The sequence below is a fragment of the Scomber scombrus genome, chromosome 3 (assembly GCF_963691925.1).
Source record: "Scomber scombrus chromosome 3, fScoSco1.1, whole genome shotgun sequence".
NCBI classification, from domain to species: domain Eukaryota; kingdom Metazoa; phylum Chordata; class Actinopteri; order Scombriformes; family Scombridae; genus Scomber; species Scomber scombrus.
In genome coordinates, this window is record NC_084972.1 from 10,866,994 (window position 1) to 10,894,165 (window position 27,172).

The following is a 27,172-nucleotide window of genomic DNA, read 5'->3' on the forward strand; positions in this document are numbered from 1 at the left end:
AGACTTCTTTTTTACTCCATTACATTTATGGGAAAGTGCCAATGTGTAACATGAAAGCAACACAATATTCAATTCCAGCATTGCACCTTTTCATAGGGGATCTGTAGGAGCTCCAGCACCACGCTGTGGGCTCCCATGTTCCTCAGCAGCCTCTGCTGCTGTTTCTTACTCTTCTTCCCCGATGCTCCCTCCTGGACGCATAGCTTACTGAGACGCAGCAGGATCTGGACCCACACAGAAGAGGGGATTTAATTACAGGCAACACATCACAAGCATTGGAGTACAAAATATAAATACAAATGAGTATACCTCTTTTACAACCCTGTAGTTGTAACTACTGGTGCTTTCTGTCTTCTTTTTGTCTGAACCAGGTGAATCTCCCTAGAAACATGTAGACAATAAGTAAAAATGTAGTCCTTTAAGTTTTATAGCATTACCCTGATACATTGTATTTTGCAGTGTATTAGCCTCTTCATGAGATTATCGTAGGATTACCAAATGCATCAGTCTTTTTTTTGTTTCCATTGAGTATTGATGACCTACTGTACCTTCTTTTTGCTATCAGACTCTGAAGGTCCATCTCCGTCCATCCCATCTTCTCCCTGCCTCTTGTAGACCCACAGTTCAGACTTCTCCACAATAGATCGCAGCTGATCCAGGTCAGACTTGATCTGCTTGTAGTTATCAACATCCTGACTGGTCACAAGCAGCTGGACCTAAATTTATGTCAAGAGGATAAGCATTAAACTCAATCTCAGAATATTTTTTAATTTCTAAATTTCCATTTATGAAAGCTAGGCCAGATGTGTTCATGGTCAGATATGAAAATGAAAAGTTAAAGTTACTTGTTTGAAGGCCATGAGGACTTCCTGTCTCTGGCTGAAATGTCTGAAGAGCAGATGAAGTGCTCCAGATACGAGAGGTGGGTAGTCATGCATTGTGAGGTGTAGCAGGACCCTTAGGAAGGTACGACCACCGTGGTCATCCAGGTCTAGTGGAGTGTTCTCCTCACTGAAAGTACAGTCAAACAGAAATTACATACACAATCTTTCCTTAACCGAAATGTTCTTCAAGCCATTCTTAAAAACTTAAAGGTTTGAGCTAGCTTTGAATTACCTTCCTCCAAAGATCCCTTCTGCTTGTTCCTCAATATTCTCAAAGTCAAGATTTCCTGGATTAAGTTCAAATTCGATGATTAAAATCCTCACAGATCAAAATGATATCAAATATCAAGTTTTACGTTGTTATCATATAAGTGGCATTATACCTGGCATCTGACTTGTGACATTATTGGCAGTGTTATCTCCTTGTGGGTTGTTCTCATCAAACTCTCGTTTGAAAATACAGAGCAGGCAGGAGATCCTGTAGTCCAGCCGTACGTTCAAAATGAACTAAAGGAAAAAGAAGAAAAAAAGTTACAATTCAGACAACAGGACTAAGTGTTTGGGTTTGAGGAGAAAACAATCTCCCGATGTCTTCACCTGTAGAATCTCAATGATCTTGAGTTTCGTGTCCATGACCATGATGTCTTCTCTCTCTGGTTCAGTCTGGGTTTTAACCACATCTCCCTCTGGCTGATGAGTCGGTGTGGCGGGCAACAAGCCACCTCCTCGCAGCACTACCTGGGTCATCAGCTCCCCAACTCCATGAATGGACTTCATTACATTACTGCCAGCTACAGTAGTACACATAGAAACACGCAAACAATATTCTAGTTAACATACATGTAAAATACTCATATTGACAGCAACATTACGTGGGGAGACCCTATTGGTGTTTATTAACGACATAAGAGGTGAATTAGTTAATTGAATACTTTTTTAATATAGTTTCACTGTTAGACATGAAAAAGTTTATGCAGAGATAATAGTTTATTTGTTATGTAAAATATGACTATTTCACTTGCCTACAAACACTTACATGATATAATTAACTGGCACCTTATTGCCAATGCTTTTATCGATACTTTCCATACACATCTATTTAGTTGTATTTCTTGCAAGATACAATAACTAAAACTAAGGAAAAAATGGTAAGGATGGTAAGTCTATTACACATTATCTTGAAAAACCAATCATTAAGTTTTATAATAATGATATTTCGAACATGAGTAAGTTGAGCTTTAGGAGCTGACGGATTACCTTTGTTTTCCTCTCCTTTCTCTATCTTGTTGATGGGGTAAATGGTGCTGACATGGACACAGTCTAAAATGTTCAGTAATATCTTCGTCAGTCGGAGCAGGTCACTAAAGTTGTAAAAACCGAAGTATATGAGGTTTCTTGCCAGGTTCACTACCTACAGAAAGAATTCAAAACCTCGATTAAGATTTTATTTTAAACATTGTGACATCAAGTATGTTCACATGATTTCCCAAAGAGACAATACCTCAAAGGTAAGCTTGTTTTTCTCCTTGTCAGAGAAGGGAATGTTTTGTGACACCACCTCTCTCAGGTAGTTCTCCACAAAATCCATGGTGAGGCAGAATCGCTCTTTGATCTCATCTCTGGTGGTCCCATCATTGTCATAGCTGCAGAGATTCAAGGAGAATCACATCTAAGAGATTAACCAAGATCTCTGGAGTGGAAATACATTTAAAATAAGCATATTCATGAGTAGAACTCACTCATCGATAGCGATTTGAGAAGGAATCTCAGACCAAAGACGGGCATATTTGACAGGCGTGACCTGCTCCTGGGGGTCACGGTCCACATGCATGTGCAGCATGAGGCGGCAGAAAGAGGCCCGCAAGTCAAAGGGTAGGTCCTCATCAGACATAGAGCGCAGAATCAAATCCACGTCCAGCTGACCAGAGATCTTGTTGATGGCCAAGTACTGACGATCCAGACACATGCGGGCAAATAGGTTCAGCTGGCACCTATGAAGAAAAATCATGCATGTAAGAATTGTATCTTTTTCATCAAAATGTAGTTATTCTTCCTGAACCTTGAATATTACTTTGTGTTATTGTGGTGGTGTAATTGTTTTTTTCTTTTTGCTGCTACTGAACCATTTTTTTTTTTTTTTTTTTTTAGAAGGTAATAGTTTGGTCATATGCCAAGCAAAACAGTACATGCCACCTATCTACCTTTCCTTTGACAAAAGATATCCAATCAGATCTTACAACAGTGCGCATGTTTTTATATGTGCATAATTAATAAGTTGTCTGACCTATAGTAGCTGACGACTTCCTGGTCCTCCTTCTGGCCCTCCTTTGCATCCTGGGCCAACTCTCGGACACTCTTACTTCGGATCTCCTTACAGTTGTCTTTCCAGAACAGCCACACCTCCTCCTCGTCCTCTGCCTCCACGGGACTCTCTCCATTTGCTGTCATCTCAATCTCAAATCTCGACAGGACCAATCTGGTGAAGCACAGCACAATAAAATTATTTCTAAATGCTCTTTCAGCTTAGCAAAGATTCTGAAAATTGAGAAAAAATGAGGGGCTAACTTAGTTTCAATGAGAATGTCAGCATTGCTAGGATCCAGCACTGCGTTGCAGATGAGCTCTTGTGTCACAGGGATGGACTTGCTCATGGACACACAGAGATCCGACAGGTAGTCCAGAAACCTGCATACAGATCACATTACATGATTTTTCTTTTTCCATAAGGGAATAAGGGTTAATAGATATGCATCATTATTGTATTCATTAGATTATGTTTCAGATTATATAAACAGCCCTATGTCAGGAAGTACAAGAGTTTGAAATAATAACGCTGTGTTTCGCTCTCCCAGTAACAGTGAGCCTCCTTTATTCAAACCTCTGGATCAACCTGATTTATGTCATTAACAACACTTGACAGGACTTAAACAAAACATAAGTGCACACTAACTGTCAGCAAATTACCTGCAGTGCCAAGATCATGCACAAACTGTACCACTCATACTCCTCTGCACACATTTGAATACATCTGCATAGATTTACATTCCTTGGGAGCTGTTATACAAACAAATCTGACCCTAACTGGCCACAGTCCCCCGCTTCTATGCCAGTTTAAGATACCAGCCAGGGCCCGTCCCTTCCTGTGAGCCTCACCTTGGTTCCCGGTTCTTTCTCACTAGAGTGACAAATGTGTCAATCTCAGCAGCAGTGATATGTTTCTCCAGCAGCTTGCGGTTGTTGTGGAGTAGAGCTGTTATTGTGTCTTCTGCCAGCACATCATATCCTATCTGTTTCTGCATGAAGCGGAATTGTTTGGCTATGTATTCCTACAAAGAGAAGGAAATGGAGGATAATTACTACAAAGAAAAAAGGCCATATAATGTTAGGGGACACAGTGGAACTGTTGTGTCCACCCACCTGATTCTTCCTGTAATCTTGCTGAGAGTGGCGTAACACTCTGTAGCAAAGCCTGCAAATGTGTCTAAAAGGAGCATGGCGCTGGTCTCCTAGTTCCTCCAGCCGCAGCATGGGACCATCACCACTGTCTGTGAAAGGTGCTTGGAGCAGTTTGAAAATCTGAAAGGGCAATAATGTCAGACAGTGTAGCAAATCAGAAAATTAAAACCAGCACATAAACATTTTCTAAGGCTTGAGGCCAACCTGCTTCAGGATATTCTGCTCTCTCATGAGTTTTTGTCTTTCTCTGTTAGGCTTGTTAACCATGATCTCCAAAACATCCTGCCCACTGTTAGGGATGTCCACCACGAAGAAAACTAGATCTTCCAGAAGCTTGGTCACAAACCTGGAGAGTGTACATATGTAAGTGTACAGGTCAAACACATACAGTATAATATAATCTTAATGTTGGAAACTGCATTAAAACTGAATTTCTGTGAGAATCTGTTAAATTATGTTTTCCTACCACTCATTAGACGTTAAATATAGAAATGTACAAGGTCAAACAAAAGCAATACATACATGTAAAATAATAATTTAGTATGTTGTAGATTACACAAATTGTTTACCTCCTTTCATTTTGGGTAATGGTACCCTTTTCCAGCTTGCCGGCAATGGACGCCAACACTTTACTGGCATCGTTGGCAAAGTCTAAATCACGCACTTCAGCTGGTGGCACTGGTACAATGGCGAAAGCTTCCTTGTCTTCTTTTACTGCTGATGTTCCAATCTGGAAAAATCAAATGTTTTTAAAATAAACTGTTCAGACAATCTCACCTGTGCTACACATGGACAACCATTAATTACTCACTCGTAACATAACAGGTTTCTCCTCTTCTTTGTCGATTGGGTTGTTGGTGCTGTGAACCCACGTATTGGTGCACAAGTGTCTTAGCCTCACATAGGAGCTCCTAGAAAGTAAAAGAATCAGTTGAGGAATATTGAATGATACTTGGACAGGGTAACAGAGTGCTATTCAAATCTGTGACATCAGGGACAGTTCAATGTCTATTATTGTAAAAAACAAAAAAAACAAAAAACCAACATTGCATTGGTCCATTTCTCCAGCTTTCCTTACCTTTCTTTTGGTCTCAAACCTCATCTTTCCTACTGCAAATACACTACACTACAAATGCATTAACTACAGTACTAAAAATGTATAGTTGTTTTAAAGCAAGGCCCAGTCATTTAAAACTCCTGGAAACTGTTAAGTTACTCAAACAGAAGTTTTTTAGGACTATTTTCAACCAAAGCCTATTTTTGGCCCTTTTCATGGTAATAAAGAAACATGTGACCCAGAACAGATGGAACAGATTAATAAACTATATCAGGTATTGGCAAGAAATGAAAAACTCGTTATACATTCCATTGTTGGCTTTGGTGTCTTCATGGGGTTTATCACATGTTTGAACCTTGCAACAGTATAGATGGCCACCAACATCCATCAGTCCTTTCAAAGTGTTTGTGAGCAACTCAAAGAGTTTTGGATTTGTTTTAACTTCTATGTATTGGATCTGTTTTTACTAAGATCTTAGAATCTACACAGTCTGTTAGTGAGGCACTGCAGTCTGGCAACTAATTGGACTTAATTACTAGGATTACTGAGAACATTCATGGTCCTCTTTCCATTGGTGACACACAATGAGCTTTGCTCTCTAGATCCTTCCTCAGGCCATAAAATTAATACACTACATATCTTAAAATCTAATAGTTTGATTGCGAAACTTGAAGCATATTCATGTTCCCATGGGAATAAAACCTTTTGATTTGACTAACGACCCTATGGCTTTTTTCTCTAGTGCCAAAGTGATTTGCATAAACTTGAATTGGAAGTACAACGACAAGAAACTATTACTGTAGAAGGACTAGAAGTACTGTAGTAGTCAGTCGTATGCGTTTTGATGAGAATGATGATATTGTTTTTGGTCTTTAATTTTAAAATACATCAAGTAAAATTAACACTCGTCCACCATCCATCATCATGCCTTTTTAGTCCACATGAGACATTTAGAGTCATTGAAAGTGCAGTAAGAGTTTTCCCCTTAACTTGATATGCTTTCTAAATATGTACTGTAACTAGCACATGGTGTATATCCCTCCATTTACATAGAAGCGGAGGATAGAATATCAGAAACACCTCTAAATATATCACAGTTTATTAACCCACCACCTTAAACTATCAATCAACACCTCTATGGAACAGTGCCAGCAGGTATATCCAATAAAGTGCTTAGTTAGTGTCTTGTGATATATCAGTTGCTATCTTTGTTTTAATCATGCTACTCAGATATAACAAATGAGCAAGATACATAAACAAATGTCAACGGTAGGAAGGAGACTGCTTACAAAGGCTTCCTCAGCCAAGTGTGTGGCACGATTACAGATTAGCCAGTAGTGACCTGTACAGTATCATCCCTCTCCATTAAGCACTAAACCTTTACACATAGTAATGACTGAGCCAACTACTGTACGTCTTTCATACCAGCTCCACGTGTGTGTGTGTGTGTGAGTAGGTGTGTGTGCAACTTGTCAGGCCTTTAGCACAGACAGCAGACAGTAGCCATAAACTTGGCAGGCATTACATAACCGCCCATTGAAGCTAACAGGCTTACCTTTGTGTACCGGTTCTCCCAGGCATTAATTAGTCCCCTGGCTAAAGTTTGAGGGGCAGGGTTATATCAGGTAGGAATGGGCGGTGCTGGCGGAAGTAGCCTGAAGCATGCAGGCACGCACCTGACGATGTGACACAATGGAGGCTTTGATACAACGTTGAGAGGCTGTGTTCTTATCTGACATGTAGTAACGGGGACAAATACGCGACTGTAATTTCAGAACTACACAATCCTGCTCACACAATACTGTCACTAAGAATAAAGGAGCAAAACAGAAGTCCATTAGCGACATACAGTAAGCCTGAAAACAAAGGCACTGCCAAAGGCGAGGCAACACATCATGACAAAGAGCCTGCTTCTATCTACAAGTGCATTAGCTGTATCACAACATGTTCATACAAACTAAAACTGCGAGTCTCATGTCAAATATTTTGATGCATTCAATCCATGATTCAGTATGACTCACTCTGAATGATAGGCTGCTGATAGGAAAATTCTCAGACAGATGATGTGTTTGTGTATGAATGCATGTTTTTTTTTAATCTGATTTGTGGTTTTTTGGTTATCTTACATGGCATTTTGAAATGTAGTTGTTCCCCTTTGTGCCCACTACCCATGCCCACTCACAGCCCAATAGTTTCCTTTTTCAAGCCATAGTGGACTTCCATTACCCTGCTTGGCTAGTATCACACCATCTAGAGGGGACCAATACATAAAGATCCACAAAGACAAACCAAACAGGCATTTGTGATTATTTTAAAAATGATTAAAAAAATAAAATAAAAAAAACTAGCTTTGCATTGTATCATTATCATTATTATATTGATCCATTTCATGTTAGCAAAATCTTACAGTATTGCATTGACCATGTACTGAGAAGGGTCTGCATACAAACCCAAAGTCTGCCCAATAAAGTAAACACCCAGAAGTAAACAGCTTTTGAATAGTAATTGAAAAAACAATAAAATAACCAATAAAATAACAGTTTTTATCCTCTGCTCCATAGATATAGCCACAGTATGCTCAACAGAGTTCAGCATTCTATCCGAGAGCCAAACAAACACAGAAAACTGGGCAAAAACCTCATTTGAATGTCCAGTGACTCCAGTCAATAAGTGACCAGAACAAACAGCTGCTAAACCAGACATAACAGAATATACATAAGGCCCACCGCAGCAACCCAAACAAACCCTCAGAAACAGACACTCCCTTCCTACTGATGCTCCAAAATTCCCCCTCAACACCACACACAAGTCAAATGTTTACTGCTGCCTCTGAATGCTTTGTGGTAGTACTGACATCACTGTGGTTTGACTGGTGTTGAGATATTTGTCATTCAACATATTTCCCCCACATTTTCCAACATCCCTGATGTTATGTTTTCCATTAGAGGCCAGTAAAATGTTTCCCTTGAAGGGTCTCTGACATAGTCTTATCAGAGACAAATGATATAGAAAATTAGCTCCAATTTGTTTTCTACTACCCTATTTTTTGTGAACTGTGTGATGCTTTGTTTAATGAAATAAAAATAGATACAAATTTTGTAAATATGGATGATAAACAAAGACTTGAGTTGGCTGTTCATATATGAAACTTATACATTTTTGTTTTGTTTATGTTGCTCTTCTTTTCCTTTTTCCATATGCTTTGTTTATGCAATATGGGAAGACGTGTGTTTTGTAAAATAGTGGTGTCTCGTAATTCCAAGTTGGATGGACCAAATGTTTGGCTTCACACAGAAAGAAGAAAATAACTAGTTCGTACAAAATGGTGACGGACCACATAGAAAAGTGTTTGTAGTTGTTCCGAACAGCCTTGCTCGAAGGCAGAGTGACTAGTCAGCCATCATAGTAAGAGCGGAGACACCCTAATTGTTTAAATATGGGGATACCAGTGTACATTTTCATGGAGTCTCCTCTTGGAGGCATTCATAGTGTTGGCACTCAGCTGTACACACGAAAAGTGACAATAATAGTTGTGCAACAAATGAAAAAGAGAGCTGAAGAGAGAAGGTCAAAGTCTGCTTGCTGTTTTTGGAAAGTATCAGAAACTGTCCGACACAGCCTGCCCAATTTGGAAAGGAAGGGTGTAGGGGGTTTCCGAGGCTGTTCGACCTTCCACCAAAGCAGTTCTAAGATAGCACACTGACAACTTAAGCTGTTTTGGTCATATTTGTATGCTGATGGGAAGAGTATTAAGCAGCCTTGAGCATTTTTACATTGACAAACACAATTATTTTCAATATGTATAGTTTTAGGTAGAGTTGTGATTTGATTTTTAAGTGATTTCCAAAATAATGTAGGAATTAGCATATATCTCTTGATTGTTTATGTATGTGTGTTATTTTTATACCTCGGCACCATGGAATCCCCGCCTCTCAGAGTGGTGGGGTCTAGCTCAAAAATGGAAGAGATGTCCATGCCGTCTGGGACTGGCACCAAGGTGTACATGATTTTCTCCTGTGGTGCTCGCAGACGACCCCGCAACGCTTCATTATCTGCATCCAGCTAGAGCAAGAAAAACATGCAGTGTGAGGGTTCAAACCCTGTGAACTACATGAATGAATAGAGAAAACCGAGCTTTCAATCCTAACCCAGTTGATGCCATGGAGTATGCAGGGTTTTCACTTTAAAAGACTAGTCACCTCTGAAGCTGATTTCACTGATTTGCACAACTTCAGTCAGATTGAGAGCTGATCAGTGAAATCAGCTTCATTCATCATTTCAGATTGCTGGACCTTGTTGACACATTATTCAAAAACTTCAGGTACACGGAACGTTCCTATTTTGGTCAATAATAATTTGTACAACACTGCCATCTAATGGTGATTTCCAGTATAACATGCATCAGCTAGGAGGATAGCATAGTGACACCCTGTGGTAACATACTGCTACTGACATGAAGGCCCACACAACCTAGGTGACAGTAATGATTCAGGGTACCAGACAACAAACCAGCAAAGACAGTATGATCCATGTGCAGATATGACAATGACAGATTTCCGTGACATGTTTTAACATGCAAACTTTCAGGCAGTGAGTAGGTCTGCAGCCAAGTAAAGATTATATGACAGTACCTGGAAATTAAAGGGTGTAAAGTCCACCACCTAGAGCAGAAAGTAAAGATCCAGCACAGAATTGATCAGATGAGATCAATAGCAGTAGGGCAGCAAGCGTGACACTGCTAAGCACTCAGAGGGGATGAGATCAGGCTGACTTACCGATGACCGCTGCTCAGCACTCTCCTCCTCAAAATCTGGATTTACCTGGGAAATACACCCACATGTCAAATATCCACCTCAACCACATTCATTCTAAATTGTGGTCTCTACACTGTGCATCATATTTACCTGTATGTCTAGAGCATACAGACCTGGACCAACAAAGTAAGTATTTTGCTAATTTAATCTGGGCTTTATGCTACTATGTCAGATATAAACTGTATGAAAACTAATAAACCTTATTCATGAGTACAGAAGAAGTTGACACGCACCTCACCCATCTCTGAAGCCAAATAGCACCCTGTGGCCAAATGTTTAAACCTGAACAAGCTGTTCCAGTAGCCTGCACCTCCCCTACATGGGTCATGGTGGACCACCTAGCAAGCAAAAGAAATGTAAGTTACATGACATACACACACAAAAAAAACTCAATTAGGTTTTATCTGAAGAACTTGTTGTGCTGACCTCTACTTCCCACAGTGCTTTGCTGCTAGTGGCGGAAGTGGCAGACTGTCGGCCTGTCGTTCTAAGAAACACATGCTGCTTCTTCCTGTGGTCGTCACAAGTGAGGAACTTCTCCTGCTCTGCGTGGAACAGCCGGACTACATCACCCTACCATTACATACACACACAAAGACACATACAGGCACATTTTATAAATAATAGAAAGTAAAGAATTTTTTTCAATTTTTCTATTGCAGTTTGTTTCACTTTTGTTTAAAGGTTTAATGTGTTCTTATGTGAACGTGCCAGTGCATTTAAGTAAATGTTAGAAGGAGTTTCCTTCTGTAAATTGATGTCATACAAAATGATGAGGGTACCTACCCCCTTTAGTATAGTTTCTTTGTTGTCGCTCCATTTCATGAACAGAACAACTTTCCAACTTGTGTTGCAATTTACAGAGTTAACCTAAAGGGAAGAAGAGAGGAGATTGTGTGAACATTTAATGTCATCTCAAACGTCCAGTCAGTAATACAGGATGCTCAAAACCACATGTCATATTCCAGTTTAGAGAAGTATACAAGTGAAAGTTGAATTATGTAGCCCTGAATTCACAGTGCTCATGTACCTCATTGCACCCTGGATTGTCAACCAGCTGGTGGCTACTGGCATGTAGAGGCTGTCCTGCATTCACAGGGTTAAGGACCACTTTATCTCCTATCACCACCTGCAGGAGCAATATAAATACACAAGATATACTAGTTTAGATTTAAAACCAAAAAAGAAATAAATTTAATTTCTTTTGAAAAACACACCTTATTATTATATATAATAATATATAAAAAAATATATTATTTTTATAATAAGTGATACTGATAATGGAGGATGTGATACAGTATCGTTCACACTGATCATTAAAAAAAAACCCGTAATTGTCTTAATTGTCCTTTTTCATTGATATCTCCATATAAAACTCATCCAGTGAAGTACAACACAAATTTTGATACTGAAACAGGATGGAATACTGCTGCTCTGACTGATGTATGAGACTGAGCACTTCATAAGTGTGTCACTTCCCATTATATTAGTCATTATTGGTCATTATTCTTGAATAGTGCAAATCCACTTCCTCACAAGGTGAAAATAACACATAGATATTAGGCTGGTAGAAGTGGCCACATTAAATCCTGCTATCCTCCAGATAAGCACTAGGGGGAGGAGTGGACTATATTGTGTGTGACAGAACTGGCTAAAACAGAGCTGTAGTTCTGACCCTGAGCATTACATTATCATAATAACATATACACTACCGGATGGCAAGCATCTTGAAAATATTACTGTATGTGATGAACAAAACTTCAGTCAGTGCCCCTGATATATTTGAATGTATATGTTAAGTAATGAAAACCATTAGCTATTCCATGTCATTTATACACCTAAGAAGCGGTGGACATTTGGAACTCAGAGGAAACCTTCCTTTTTTGCAGAATCATTCCACAGCTTGAAGCGTCTCCTGTCATTGACCCTGACCAAGACACTGGCGTCAGAATTTGAGAGGACAGATTTCCCCAGGAGGTATTATTAAAGTCTAACTTAATTAGCCAATTATCCAACTTAACTCTATAGATTTCCATGAGCCACTGTAGCATGGACAGCAGAGGTTACGCCCATGTTGTGTGTGATGTGCCTATGGAACCATATCCTACTTATGTAATTACCACTGAAACAAGTGATATAAAGGTATTAAATAAATATTACATAATATTATATTTTTATTATTAGCATTGATTTCTTTTATTAACACAAACCTCTTAAAAATCTATATATCATCATAACAAATATGATCTTCATCTTAATGCCTTAGGTACCAAACATTATCTATGCCTGGGAGTGAAACACGGTGATGACACATCATTTTGAGCTTTGTACAACTATAATGGAAGGAAAATGTGATTAACCATTCATGTTTGGAGTGGCTGTTTCACGTTCTGTTTTAGTTTGCCTTGTTAGGTAGGAAATAAAAACACTATTCAGACTCAGTCATCTGAAAATACACTTCTTAGTGATGTCCCAAGCAAACTGCAGAATGTTTTGTTGACACTGAGAGTAGACTGTATCTTCTCATATCTTAACAAACACACTCACAGACAAGGACCGTCAAAGACCAATAACTATCAGTTCATCAGCAGTTCTTCCTGCTTGGAAAGTCAAGCATAAAGACAAACTGTGATCTGAACAGCTGCTCAGATTGGGCTTTTTGTCTTCTATCTTGTTTAATTCCTACTGTCTTATAAAAGCCAGCTATGTGTGAGTCCGCGTGACCGTTATTAAACCCTGTTAAAAGATTAAAAATACCTTCCTTAATTTCTCCTACTGAGCATAATTAATTTGAATCCCACACCCCGCTCTACCCACACTGTCTCCCAGGGACCGCAGCTTGTAGAAGGGCTGGATGTAGAACCAGGATCCTTCATTTCCCGCTGAGTCCAGAGTCACTCTCATGGCATTCTTTTCCAACAGTGCAGGTAGACGCTTGTTCACTGTCAAGTATTTATTGCTTTTCAAGTGCAGTAACTGTGGGCAAAAAACAGAAAAGAAAGTTATATGGTTACAAGTCGCATAGCTACCATCAATGACATAATGCAAACAGTGGAAAGAATAACAGAATGTTGGAACAAGGTTGGAAATATGACACTGACTGGCACAACAAGACCCTAGGGAAGGCTTCACTGAAAGTATGCGTCACTGGCATTGTTTATTTTTCCTTTAAATTATTCAAGCCCTTGAAATCTCCAAAACTGCTTCTCATGACCTCTGTTGCAGCATAGTTTTATCCATCCACAAACTAATCCTAAAACGTGACATGAGGTCTTAATACAAGTGAGTTTGCACCGCAGAGTAAACCGGATGAAGTGCAATTCACACTATTAGATAATATAACATGAACATGATATTTAGCTAAGTTAGACCACCCTTGAGAGGATAGTTTCTTAATTCTATGTATGAAATCATCTCCTGCGGCAAGTCAGGAACCAATTAGTGCTCACTGTAATGCCAGTATATTGCAACTGGGACATCCTACACTGTATGTACTGTCTTCCTTGTGCACTTCATACAGCAGGAATGCATGACCATTCTTAGTTTCAGATTATCTAGTATCTGTGTGCAAACAGTTTCTGGGCAATGAGCAAAGCAAGATAAACCCTTATAACAGGAAACCTTATAGTACACCTTTGTTCTGTAAGAATTATTTAAAGCTCCTTGCTGATTAAAATGTTATTACCCTCAACATTATCAAGCAGAGAGCGTTATATGGTGCTAAAGACTGCTGCAGTTCTGTTATCCTTAGCACCTTATCTCACAGGTTCCTGAACACACCTGGATGACATTTCCATACTGGATGACTGATCCCAGCAGCTTGCGGTTCTCAGACTCATTCTGCTTCTTCTCCAGGTCAGCAGCATGCTACAAGACAGAGCAGGGGGACAGAGATGCACAAGAAAAACACTCAATTATGAGGGTGTAGCAAGTCTTTTCCAAAAATACCATTTCTGCAACCATTTTACATAAATTCAAGACAGCAGCTGTATCACTCTAATACACCAACCAATTATTTTCACTGTGGCAAAGTCAAAGTGCAGATGAGGTAAAGATGAAGAATAGCCTTACATGGAGTTTGGTGAGGAGGAGTGTGTCAGTGGTGCTGCTGCCTCCAGGCTTTGCCGCCTTCCAGAACTGTTTCTGTGCTGAGTATCGGTTCATAGGACACAGTTTGAAAAGGCAGTCTGGGGAAAGAAGACAAGAAAAGAGAAAAGTGAAGAGTAAAACTTTGTCATCATGTGGTATTTGTTTTGTTATTGATGCCCGGCTGCCACAGTTAATCTTGAAGATATGCAGCTCAAAAGACCACAGTGACAAGTTTTGGGTAATTGTACCCCTGGTTACATTAGCAATGGGAAAAGAGACACCAAAATCACCACATTCATCTTTACTTCAGCAGTCAATGTTAACACAAGACAGTATATTATCAACAATAGCAGGGTCGGCTACTAATTTCCTCTCAAATGTAAGAAAATGAAAATGAGTGTACTGTAGTGACCTTATAGTTACAGTAGAGATGTAGAGAGACTAGATGGAGTGCACATTGAAGTATATTTCTGTTTGGGCAGTTTTAGCAAAAAGAAAGTAATACAAAAAGTCTAGAGATGTCTTAATCAGTCAGACTGCATACAGTATAGTCATGAGCCTGTGGGGAATACTAAAAATATCTAACCCTTGACTCTGTCTGCACAAATGGTAAAAGACTCTTCTCCTGGGGTTCTACAAGATTTGCTTTCTACAATATCAAATCAATATTACAGATGGGAAAGATCACAATTTTCCCCCTCTAGCAATGTTAACAATGTTGGTCAGTTGATAGGCCCATCTTCACTACTACTGGACTGGTTTCTATTAAATTTGCTGTGAATATTAGTGTTTACGTAAGCTAATATAAATGCTTGTGGTGAGCTCTTCACTACTGGGCAACGTTTTCTATTTGCACACAAGAAATATCCAAATCCATTGGAGATGTTGCATTAAAATTTTGTGTGCACATTCATGCTCCACACAGGACAAACCTTCTACTTCTGAACTCTCTGTGAGTTTTTCTCCTGTGCTTTCCTCTGGCCAAAGTATCATGAAATTCATTATTCTCCTCAGTTCTGTGATAAAAAATAGGCTATTAAATGGCATCAAAGGGCATCTCAAGGCTGGATTATTAAAAGGCAGAGCAGACAACAGCCCCCCAGGAGCTTTTGGGGCAATAGTTAGATTCGCCAAGAGCAAATATTTGATATAGGGCCGCTCAGCAGGTTTATCTGCTCATGGAAAGCAATAAGGGTATAATAAAGTAAATATGCATAATCAAAGAGTGAAATCATTAATTTTATATGACTTATATGCAAATGTATAAATATTGTTTCCAAAAAGATGATTGAATGTGTTATTATAAATGACAAAATACATTCAAAACAAAAATACATGAACAGATAATAGATTATTAACAATTGAAAGAAACAAACTTTGAAGTTCAGCATCTCAACAATACCAACAAAAACTTTGTGGATTAAATGAAACAAGAACTGTGTGATGAATAATGTTAAAATGTTTCATCAATTGGTTTTGAATGGCTTCATGCGTATTCAGTATAGCGGCTCTACTGTATATGTTTACTGTTACAGGGGACCTAATGAGCTATACCCAGGGTAAAAATAGACACTCTGGCAGCCTTCAACAGAAATGCAGCCAACATGAGTGTCCAGAGATTATCCATCATGCAGTGTGGGGTGGAAGAGAGGAATGGATGAGCAGCATGGGAAGAGGAAGGAGGACAGGAAGAGAAGAGGCCAAGGACCAATGAAGGAAATAGGGCACTGGGAGAACCTCTGTCTGACATGGATGAGCAAATGGGGATTTGAAGAAAATAAACTGTGAGGAATGTGTGTTTCATGGGCATGGACGTATTTGGTGAAGGGTAAATGAAGAGCACTGAGCAGATAATGAATGAAAGAATAATGTAGGTAAATTAACACTAACGCATTTATTAAACTATGTAATGTAAGACAATATATTAACAATTACGCTATTTTTGAAAGTTCACGTAATTTAACAAAAACAGAAACAAAAACACATGATACAACACAGGAAAGTGAAATATTAACTTCAAGTCACTAGCAAAAAATGGACTTGATCCTCCTGAAAAAAGGTAAAAAGTCTAAACTGAAGTACTGTAGACTACAAATTGCGTGTGCTGTCTAATCTTCCTTGGACACAAAACTCTGTTGTCATTCAGGCACACATTTGCATAGTTAACTGAAGAGAAGGGAGGGTAGTTAAGGGCACTCCCTATTTACAGTATGATGGACTTTATTCACCCCTTTAAGCAACCAGAGCACAGTAAAAGGTGTTGGTTACACTGATGATGTGGTGGGAGGACCAAACTTTACCCGTAGTTCATTCTGGTTGTTTTTTTGTTTTGTTTTTTTTAGTTACCGGGAACAAAGTCATACATGACTCATACATTCTTTTAAACTCTTTAATTTATTGTCTGAAAATCGGGATACTCTATATTGGTGTTCAGCCAGAAAGTCCAGCATGTTTTGTAATTCATGTTCTCATGCTGGTAGGATAATCCATAGAACATCTTGTCTACAGTTTATATAATTAGAATTAGTTCAGGATTAATCAAATATATTGATCATAGTAGATGATGGCTTAATTAAACACCTTTAAATGTTTCATCCCTACGCTCGAAACTAGCATAACACACATAGACAACACTCCCACACGAACACACATGCAACAACAAAGAAATGAATAGATCATCTGATCTATTTGTCACATTAGCTAGGTTTACCATGCCGTGCTAAAGCTGTCTGGAATACAGATATTTTAAATAGCTTAAGTGAGCTATTTATACTCAACAGGGACTTTAGGATTTAGTCCTAGCACACTTAGCTTCTGTTGAATGCTGGCCTTAAAGAGAGAGGTGAAACTGCAACCTGTGGTAGTGTATTCGACGTTATATAAAATAAAAAATAAAATAAAAATATTGGTGCCAACGAAAAACCGATCTATCTGTGATATGCCAATATCCACCAGTATTAACCTATCACACCAGCAATATGGCCTACAAAAGCAATATTGTTTCATACAGTGATAGTGATCTCTGACGAAATTAATCATTAATAAAATGTAAACACCAGTTTATGTCAATCAACTAGATCAAAGGGAGAAAATGTGGATCTTCTTCTTTTTTTAATTACAATAGCTACTGTGTAAATCAGATGTTTTACAATACATGGCTCAGATCTGGAAGCCATGTTTATTATTCTAATTCTTATTATCATTTATGAATTATTAATTTTTATATTCATTAAATCAACCCCTCACTGCTGCATATTGTTAGTGTATGTTATACCTTAAGTTTTGCTCTTGTGTTAATTTGTTTTATCTTGTGCCTAAATACAAACAGTCAACTTAGGGACTATTATACAGAAAGCCAATTCTATGAGGTAAACCATAAATCTGACAGATAATAAAAAGTGTGTGTGTACAAGATGAGTATACACTCTAACATTATGGACCATAATGCTTTTTACAGCTTGGTTGATGTATTGATCAAGCTCCAGCAGAGCATACAGTGCTGGTCAATGACTAGGATTGTCTCTTGGTCAGGCAGACACGTTAATGTTGTTTCAGTTCTAGATTAAAGAAATAAAAAAATCCATGTGTCATAATCCACCTTCCAAAGAACAGTCAAACTGCTGTGAACCAGCAGCTAGGAGTTCATAATTACTGACACAGCAAAATGCTATGTACAGGGTGTAGTCTGACATGCTGAATTACCATAGGGTGGAATCAACACTTCTCACAATCTTCACAAAAATGTTTTAAAAAGTTTCACAGCAAGGGTGCGTGTCAGTGTGTGTGTGTGTGTGTGTGTGTGTGTGTGTGTGTGTGTGTGTGTGTGTGTGTGTGTGTGTGTGTGTGTGTGTGTGTGTGTGTGTGTGTGTGTGTGCGGAGGTGATGTGCTCTAAAAAGCTTCAAAAACAGGCTGTTTACTACAGTATGCAACTTTTTGCCCTGAAGTCCAGCAGTCTCCTCCTCTTTATTTGCCTTGGGACAGTGTCCACATGGAACATTCAACATCCATCAAATTAATGGAAACATATGAATTAAAACCAGCCTGTGCTGTCTCTGATGTACCATGACACCTGTCTGTTGACTATGATGTTTGCCTGTATAAATGGAAACATCAAGCGGCTGACGTCCTGACATTGTTCATTAAAGAACAGAAAGTCAAATAATGAGACAATGACATCTTCCTTCAATCACACCATGTGGTGTCAAAAAGCCATTCATTTAGATTCTAATCAGTCCAAACAAACAGGGCAGATAACTATTAAGGGGTGATAAGAGTTTAAATGGTAGAGAAAGCTAAAATGAATCAACAATAGAACTGCACTTGGTTATCAAAACAAACAAATGATACTGTATTTATAGTCACATGGCTGCTAGCTAATCTGTGCACATGTTCCTACTGTCAGGAGGTTGGCGTCTGCTATTAGATGTTGAGATGAAATGGCAGGTCGCTGTCAAGGGCCTAATAACAAAAACACTACTGTTCCTTACGCCCCAATACATGACTGTTTATAGTATTTCACACTAAAAATGTCTGGCCTCTGGTTGGAAAACTTTTCACGCTGAGCCATAAACTAAGGAGTCATTCTTCATCTAAAGCACTTTAACTGTAAACTTACAAAGTATACATTGTTATTTCTTGGTACAGAAGATTTGTATAGCATCATATTTTCATGTAATCTCAAGGGACATTTGGATAGTAATAAACTTTAAGACCTGTTCATTTTTTATTACACACTTATTTCCCACTAATATATCTACAGTATCAGATCATTGAATTGTTTTATTTAACCTTAATTTATACAGGTTAAGTTGGCTGAGCATACACACCCTTTTACAGCAACACTGTTTTTCAGGAAAGCGTTTTGGAGAAAGATAGGGAACAACACAAAAAGGTGTGTGCATGTATCTTAACCAGTAGGCTACAAGGGTGTGACCAGCAAGAGCCAGGATATCAGTAAAGTAAGGATGAACTGATACAGTAATAAAACAGAAATTAGACAATATATACAGTGTGTATGCTCAGTGAAAGCAGTCACAAGTGGGTAGAGAACAAATACTGAGTGATCTTAAAGTTCTGGTTTTGATTTTCAGGTGAAACTGCAGACTGCTCCATGGGACTGCTCACTAATGTAAGAAAGCATGCAATCAAAACTGACTTCTACATCATATTGTCTCTATTGCCAGTATTATCTGCAGATCTCAGTTGTGACAGAAGACAGGATGTGAATATTACTTAATTATCTGATCATAAACAATGTGCAAATGCATCTATAAATCTGTTGTGGTGAGAGGATCTACTATGAGAATTACAGTCATCCACAGTCAGTGAGCCTGTGTGTGCATATTATTATCATTCGACAATGACACAACAGAGCATTAAATTGAACAATGACAGTGAGATTTTAAATAAGATACTGCATGGCTTCCAATGTCTAAAAAAATAGGTCAATTCAATTTAATCAATTTGCAATTGACAATGTTCCAAGTAAATGGAAATGACATTGACAGCGACACCCATTGGAAAAGACCTCTTTTGGAAATCTGCCAAAACATCTATAAACCTTTTTGCTAGAAAGTGGCTGTCACTTTGAAAATACACCCAGTGAATTATCCATGAGACATTGCTGTTAACCAGCTGAACATGACTACAGTCACCCCCCTTTTCAAACAGATACTTCCAACCACTTAATATTCCTGTAAGACAATTACCATCTCAACCTGGTTCCGGAGACACAGGAGTGACTTACGGTTTTCTGCAGGGGCGTGCACAGTCCCCAAACCTTAACACAACAATGCATCTTTTGTACAAAGGGAGGGTCACAGCATGACTGTGCACATGATGCTATTTAGCCAGTATGAAAAATCCCTACAGAGCGTTTTAAACACCTGGTTAGAGAGGACTGCCTGAACAGAATTCAAGCTGTTTTGAAGACAGAAAGGAGCTCCTGCCTGCTACAGCTGCTGAGTCTAATCTGCTGTCAAACATACATCTTGTTTTCATGCCACACTTATGAATTTATTTTAGTATAAATCTAACAGGATGGGGGGTTGGAATTTATTTACATAGATTTTTTTCCATAACTTTGTCATAAAGGACAAAATGTAGAATCATCTAGCCAACACCAACACTCAATGAATCAAGCATAAAACAAAGTAACACAATATGTTATGAAACAAAATAAAAGAAGACACACATCTTCATACAAGAATAGCACAAGCCAGTGCCGAACCTAATCATCTTTTACAGGCTTCGTTAGGATAATTTACCCAAAACTGATATGCTCTGGCTTGTATTAGGTTTCCATATAAAGACCTGTAATGTCATTGATCTAAGTCTTTCTTGTCTTGCATTTTTCTAAAAATAAAAAGATATATGTACGTTTTTGAAAGGGTCCTGACTACAATAGACAGTAATGGCCACAGCTGATGGGAATTCCTAAAGCAGATAGGTGACCATGAAAATGTTTGTAAAAGTATGCCAGTGATTTACTCTTCTCTATTTTTTCCTTGGATTTTGGGGAACCAAACACTGCAGTAAAAGGCCTTCTTTTCTGACACTACAAGCTGACCAGTCTGAGAGAGCATCAAAGACCGTGTCCAAGTGACCAATGACCATGAATAAGAAAATGACACAGTAAGTGTTACAGTGAAATGTCTGAAAGAATACACTCAATCTACCAATGATCCTAACTCACAGTATACTTTAGACATAGATATCATCATTAAGTAGAAAAGAGTGTTTTTGAAGGCCTTACCTCTGAATTTCTTGGGTGGGTTGTTGAGGTCGCCTGTGTCTGGTTGTACCACGCAACGGTCATCAACCAGCCTGGAGACACAAATGAGCCTATCACTCAAGACACATGCAACTTTAATACATTTTCAACCTCAATACATAGTCTGAAATCTGGCAATTTCCATACATGAACAATCAATCATTTTACCATAATAACAAACCTCATGCTAATGATGATAATTATTTAGCTAATTAATGCTAATTTATTTTCATTAGAAAACGGGTTGTGTCCGTATGTGGATATCCAGTCAGATTTATTATGCCAGCTCATGCAGCTAACAGTCTTTCAAAATCTAATGAAATCCATCTACTCTTTCCTGAGAAATTGTAGGTGAGGTATTGAGTTTCTATTGTGTTGTTTAAAAGTAACTGTTCACAGTACAGTTACAGACAGATGACGTCAAAGGCATGATAACAATGAAAACTATGTCCTAGAAACGCTACACCATGGTCTTTAGGCGGAGATTTAATCAGACATGTCAGCTCATTTGGAACACATGATAGTATAGATAGACGTTTGACGATCTTTACATTGGCTCCAAATCAGGTCAAGAATTTATTTTAAGGTTCTTGTATTCACATACAGAGCCCGTCACGATAAGACCCTCTCGATCCATATATACCCAGCAGGTCATTAAGGTCGGCTGACCAGGGCCTCTCTCACCTTAAAATGTTTTAGTGCTTGCTTCTCTTGTGTGTGCCTTTGTTTTTGCTTTTATATTTTTATGATCTCTTATGTTTTATTCTGGTTTTTATTGTTTTTCTTGCTTCTGCCTCAATTACTGTATGTTTTTAATCGCCTTTGTTTTTTTAATGTTTGCATGTTTTTACGCTCTTTTCTAATTTTATTCTTGTGCACTTTGTGAATTTTATTTCTGTGAATGGTGCTATACTAAATAAACGTATTATTATGGTATGACAAAGACAGGCGGATAGGCTTCTATGTTCAATACTCTACTACACCTGAGCCCAGAGTGCTGATTACAGCTGTCTAAACCTATGCTTCACACTGACAGAGCGTGGACCACCACACTACAAAATCTGAATTCTGATTCTGTGATGCTTAAAATGAATGGAGCCAGAGAGCAACAGGTTTTCTCTGCACCCCTATCTGAGACTGAAATATCAATCAGTGTTATGAAAGGAAAATGCGGTACAGGAAGCTGGCAACCAAAGACCTATGAGAACATACATTTATGAATAATTGTACAACAAGGAAATAGCACCATGATAGCCAGAATCATGGGGAAACACCTGGGAGTACTATCAGATAGTAGATCAGCACAAATACATCACTTCAGTAGGATGCTCTCGCCTGTTCAGTCAGTTGCATCTTTTTATAGCTCACTCACGCAGTATACACTGCACCACAGGAGCTCTGTGAAGATACAGCAGGGGGAAGAAAGCACATGGTGTGAGATTCCTCTCTATGGGAATGTAGCAACATAACATTGATCTCAATGATGCACTGACGGGATAAAGTCCAAAAAGCACAGGAGTTACACAGGTCATCTGCATCCAAGGTTGAGAAGACAGCTGCTCATGCATTCTAAGATACAGTATCACGGCTATATCCCAGCATCCTGGGATCAAGATGTTGGGTGACATCTCCTCTCTGAGCCAGCAGTGGTCCAGATGGTTCCAACGGTCTCTCTCAGGGGTCACATTCAGTACACTGACAGCAAAAGCAACACCTAATACAATAATGCTATTTATAGTCATGTCCTCGACTCTCCTCTCTTTAACAGAAAGTGCATACGACAGCAGTGTGTATGTGTGTGTGGGGAGGGTGGGTTGATGGGTGGTGGTGGTGTGTGTGTGTGTGTGTGTGTGGGGGGGGGGGGGGGGGGCACAACAAAGCGAGATGCGAGATTTGACGAATGAGCTCTGTCATGGTGGCAGTCTTCAAAGCTATGCACAAATTTTGCCGTGGAGGGTGACTGACGCACAATGCTAACTGTTGAAAGTGCACGGTTTCAGCGATCTGGCAAGGAAGAGGGCCTCTGGTGAGTGGTGAAAAGAATAGTGACCTGGCAAATAGGATGAAGATTGCAACACTTAAAAAAGGAGAGAGGGAGAGACAGGGAGAGACCAGAGAGAGAGAGAGGAGGAGACGAGAGAGAATGAGAGAGAGAGAGAGAGAGAGAGAGAGAGAGGAGAGAGAGAGAGAGAGAGAGAGAGAGAGGAGAGAGAGAGAGAAGAGAGAGAAGAGAGACAGAGAGAAAGAGAGAAAGAGAAAGAGAGAAAGAAAGAGAGAAAGAGAGAGAGAGAGAGAGAGAGAGAGGTGACAAAGCAGATGCTGAGCTCATTTTCACCTTGGGAGAAAAACAAAACAACCACTGTTGGGTAGTGGGGTAAAAAAATCAAAGGAAGCACAAAAGACAGTCCGGAAAACAGACGTGCCAGCTTTTTGTTGTGGGTTTTGTGGAAAGGAAATTCACCATTAAATGACCACCATCTCTGGGGTGTCTCCTTCTTTTAGCCCTTCTGTTGTTCCCATCAATTGTACGACAGGATTTGCTCAATTTGCATATAATGAGATGCACTTTTAACTCGTTGCCTATAATTAGGGATGAGGGAAGACATCAAGCACTTAAATAAATGGTGCTCGGCATGAAGCAGGAAGAGACGTGGCAATTTGTGGCCAACCGGGCGCAGAGTATCAAGGAAATGAAAGTGGAACGATAACGACCACAGGATCCACCGTTTATCAAATAAGACTATGTTAGTTTTTTACATTTATAACACTTGGCAGAATTTATTCAAATTGGCTCACAATGATGTTCAGTATTCATAAAACAAAAGTATCAGATTATGGGGAAATAGTCTATCATTTGACTGCAATCACTAAACAGGCATGCAGAGGTGATGATAAGTGCAAGAGGTGCATACCTGTATATATGATCTGAGAGTCATAAACTGTATTAAATACACTTTTTACACTATAACATTAAAGTTGTGAAATCCTGCAACCAAATTACAACATAGCAAATCACTTCTGCTTGTTACTGCAGACAAAATAAAACCTCAGGGTGACGGTCACCACTGAGAATGGCTAGACAATGTTAGTCATTAAGAGGAAATAGAGAACAAAAAAAGGCTCAGCCCAGATACATTCTGTTGAGGCGGGTCTTCAATGCGTGTGTTTAAAGATAGCATTCAAGGATTTTGCACTGTGTGATATTTCATTTCCTTCTCTAGTTCAACTATGAATTAAGGTCCATCTCTGTCTGCACAACTAACTGAATCCTCACAAGATTGCATTGTTTATCTGAAAACAACGTATTGTCTCTGAAACCAGGTTTCCTTTGTTTCACTGAAGTCAGATCACTTATTATTTATTATAACATGTGGAGGAGCAAATGGGTAATGCTTATGTTGACACTTCAGTAACTGTCACCAACCAAAAAAGAGGCATTAGATCCATGCATAATATGAATCCAGCCATTTTACCACTCCATCAGCACAAGCACCTCTTGGCTCCAAACAGCAACATGTAAATCATTACATGGGTTACTGTGTTTATTTTGTAGTCTGTACTGTGTCTCACTTGTGTATTTTGCACTGTGGGACAATATTTTCTGAAGCACTATCTCTCCACTAATCTCATGAGGAATCCTGCAACATGATGTAGTATGTATGGAAAACTGGAGGAGGAGCAAGGGTCATGAAAACCCATGTATAGAAACAAGACGACTTACCCTAAAGTGCTGATAAATCCACTGGTGGAACCCTCTGCATAGAGGGAACAAATGTCCCCAATATGGAGGAAACTGGACATCTTGTCCGACATGGTTCCTCAGGTTAGATTACACCTGCAAATAATTGACATGACAGCTGTTTGAAGCAGAAACTACATGCAATACAGGCAAACTCAATCAGATCCCAAACTTTAATCTACATGACTTGTAAGAGCTAAAAAGAGTTGATTAATAAATGAACAACATTCTTCCCCTATGACAATTTTGACAAATTCATTAATATTTATAAGTAATTTATTACCCAAAAAAAACAAAAAAACATTTGCTTGTTACAGCTCCATATTCCTACATACACACTGTGTGTCAATGGCTGATTTAGTAAGAAGTTGTAAACAGCAGCACCATCGTTACTTTTATGACAATGACTCTGGGCCCACATCATCTTAAATGTTCAAGTTTATCCTCGGAGCACCACTTGCTGTGAGATCTTGAGTAACAATTGTGGAGAAATTTAACAAAATGAAGTACTGACATTTTAAATAAATACATTAACTGCTCTATACGGCTAATCTTTGTCCTCCAATGAATGTGTCCTTGCTTATTGTTAATCTAGACTGACTATTTACATCATCTTAACAGGTGCTTAAAACATATGAATAAAATGAAGGAATAGCTGTGATAAATTGCTTAACTATTGTTCATTCAAGTTGGAAACATGCATGTAAAACACTTGCATGAAGGGGAAGTGTTATTAGAAAAGAAACAATGAATACAATAATAACCTGCCAAGCAAATGCAAGAAAGATTCTGAGCACTGTATTATTGTTAGTTTTGAAAGCCAACACATTTTAATTTAAGGTCACCATCCTTCAGTCTGTCTCGAGGTTGAAAGCTTAAATTGGTCTGTGTGAAAGAAGCCAGCGCCACTTTAACAGATGAAGTGGTCTGTGTGGTCTGTGTGTCATTTCTGTTCGCAGGCATCATGTTGTTCTTTTTTCAACCGCACAACCCCAAGTTAACCATCATTTTAGCTTGAAATGCCACATAAAGTTGCATGTACAGTCTATGGTTGCATGCAGCATTGTAGCATCAAACAAAAAATGGTGGTAAAGGAGGAAAACACACAGTAGGCTATGATGGTTCTCGTCAAATGAATATAATTGTAAGATTCGTATGTTTTGCTCATAGCCTGAGATGCTCCACTTTCACCCCTCCATAAATGTGTCACACACCACGTAAAGTTTGTGTTTTCTTCTGTGTAAAACCAAATACATACTATGTTAAGACATTTAAGCCTCTTGAGACACATTGAACTATTTTCTGAGATGCCAGTCGGGACACAAACATTCATGCTAGTTAAATGGCATCACAAGAGCTGCAGCAAAACAACAGCAAAAAACGAGCGCGTGGGCTACTTCCTACAGCTCAGTGACAAAATGAACAATACCACTAGCTGGAAAACTAGAGACAGAGAAAGACTTTACCTGGCAGGAATGAAAGAAGGCGGCAAAGATAGAGAGGAAGAAAGGTGAGAATAAGTGGGTCAGCACAGGATAATTTCCACAGCGCTATCCTCGGTTAAGTCCATGGTAGTGAAACTCCAGGTAAGGGCAGGCTGAGCGGCGTTATCTCTGACAGCTGAACGCGTCCTCGGCAACAATCCGCTTCTTACCTCCTCCACATGTCATTGGGGGAACGCCCCTTTCGTTACTATTTATACTGCTGCACAGCTCTCTGGGAAATGTAGTTGCGCCGTTGGTGCTGTGAAGCTGCCTGTTCCTTGGCTTTAGGAGCTCCTGCCAAAGGACTGCAGCTGAAATTAAGCACAGGCACATTTAGAGAAATGTTGATCGATGTGGTCTTATAAATAAAGGAATTTTTTTTTTTTAATTAAAAAAAAAAAAAAAAAAAAGCTTACCAAAAGGATAAATTACTCCAATTGAAACAAGCACTGTAGTCATGATTCTTCATTAGATGAGGTTTTCATCTAGGGACACACACACACACACACACACACACACACACACACACACACACACACACACACACATCTTTATTAGTAACGACCAGGTATAATCATAACATAATAGAATAGTATGGAACTAGGACTCACATTAACTTGTTAGAATAGAAAAGAATAAACTCCCAGCCCATTGGCTCATGTGGAGTATATGTTTATGTATATGTTGTAAGTACAAATAACTCCTTCAGATGTGTCACATGTTGTGGACTGTTGTGAACTCTGAATGATCGATTCCATGTGACTGGAGGTTTTTGTTAAAGCCTATATTATTTCATGTATATAATGTCAAAAACAGAAGCAGACATACTGCCTTACAAGAGGAGGTCATGCTGTGCATTTCAAAGTGTGAAAGGAC

The 27,172-nt window shown here is 39.0% G+C and overlaps 1 protein-coding gene across 2 annotated transcripts in view; it reads right to left on the bottom strand.

Annotated features, from left to right (window-relative positions):
* Nucleotides 1-26,416, bottom strand: part of itpr1b (inositol 1,4,5-trisphosphate receptor, type 1b) — an 83,493-nt gene extending 57,077 nt beyond the window's left edge. The window contains exons 1-29 of one of the 2 annotated variants that reach the window (XM_062442113.1): nucleotides 26,279-26,416; nucleotides 24,795-24,908; nucleotides 21,056-21,126; nucleotides 14,283-14,398; nucleotides 13,992-14,078; nucleotides 13,029-13,187; nucleotides 11,242-11,340; nucleotides 10,998-11,081; nucleotides 10,638-10,784; nucleotides 10,445-10,549; nucleotides 10,173-10,217; nucleotides 9,305-9,459; nucleotides 5,152-5,251; nucleotides 4,910-5,070; nucleotides 4,545-4,686; nucleotides 4,302-4,460; nucleotides 4,038-4,210; nucleotides 3,450-3,569; nucleotides 3,169-3,360; nucleotides 2,624-2,875; nucleotides 2,386-2,527; nucleotides 2,142-2,295; nucleotides 1,482-1,675; nucleotides 1,268-1,391; nucleotides 1,117-1,171; nucleotides 846-1,011; nucleotides 549-716; nucleotides 310-381; nucleotides 87-224 (exon numbers count right to left, since the gene is read on the bottom strand). In XM_062442113.1, the coding sequence (XP_062298097.1) occupies nucleotides 87-224; nucleotides 310-381; nucleotides 549-716; nucleotides 846-1,011; nucleotides 1,117-1,171; nucleotides 1,268-1,391; nucleotides 1,482-1,675; nucleotides 2,142-2,295; nucleotides 2,386-2,527; nucleotides 2,624-2,875; nucleotides 3,169-3,360; nucleotides 3,450-3,569; nucleotides 4,038-4,210; nucleotides 4,302-4,460; nucleotides 4,545-4,686; nucleotides 4,910-5,070; nucleotides 5,152-5,251; nucleotides 9,305-9,459; nucleotides 10,173-10,217; nucleotides 10,445-10,549; nucleotides 10,638-10,784; nucleotides 10,998-11,081; nucleotides 11,242-11,340; nucleotides 13,029-13,187; nucleotides 13,992-14,078; nucleotides 14,283-14,398; nucleotides 21,056-21,126; nucleotides 24,795-24,886 (3,672 nt within the window). In that variant the 5' untranslated portion in view covers nucleotides 24,887-24,908; nucleotides 26,279-26,416. Of the gene's footprint in view, nucleotides 1-86; nucleotides 225-309; nucleotides 382-548; nucleotides 717-845; nucleotides 1,012-1,116; nucleotides 1,172-1,267; nucleotides 1,392-1,481; nucleotides 1,676-2,141; nucleotides 2,296-2,385; nucleotides 2,528-2,623; nucleotides 2,876-3,168; nucleotides 3,361-3,449; nucleotides 3,570-4,037; nucleotides 4,211-4,301; nucleotides 4,461-4,544; nucleotides 4,687-4,909; nucleotides 5,071-5,151; nucleotides 5,252-9,304; nucleotides 9,460-9,545; nucleotides 9,663-10,172; nucleotides 10,218-10,444; nucleotides 10,550-10,637; nucleotides 10,785-10,997; nucleotides 11,082-11,241; nucleotides 11,341-13,028; nucleotides 13,188-13,991; nucleotides 14,079-14,282; nucleotides 14,399-21,055; nucleotides 21,127-24,794; nucleotides 24,909-26,278 lie in introns of those variants that run through there. The other variant, XM_062442122.1, reaches the window with a different exon arrangement.
* Between the last annotated feature and the right edge of the window lie 756 nt (nucleotides 26,417-27,172).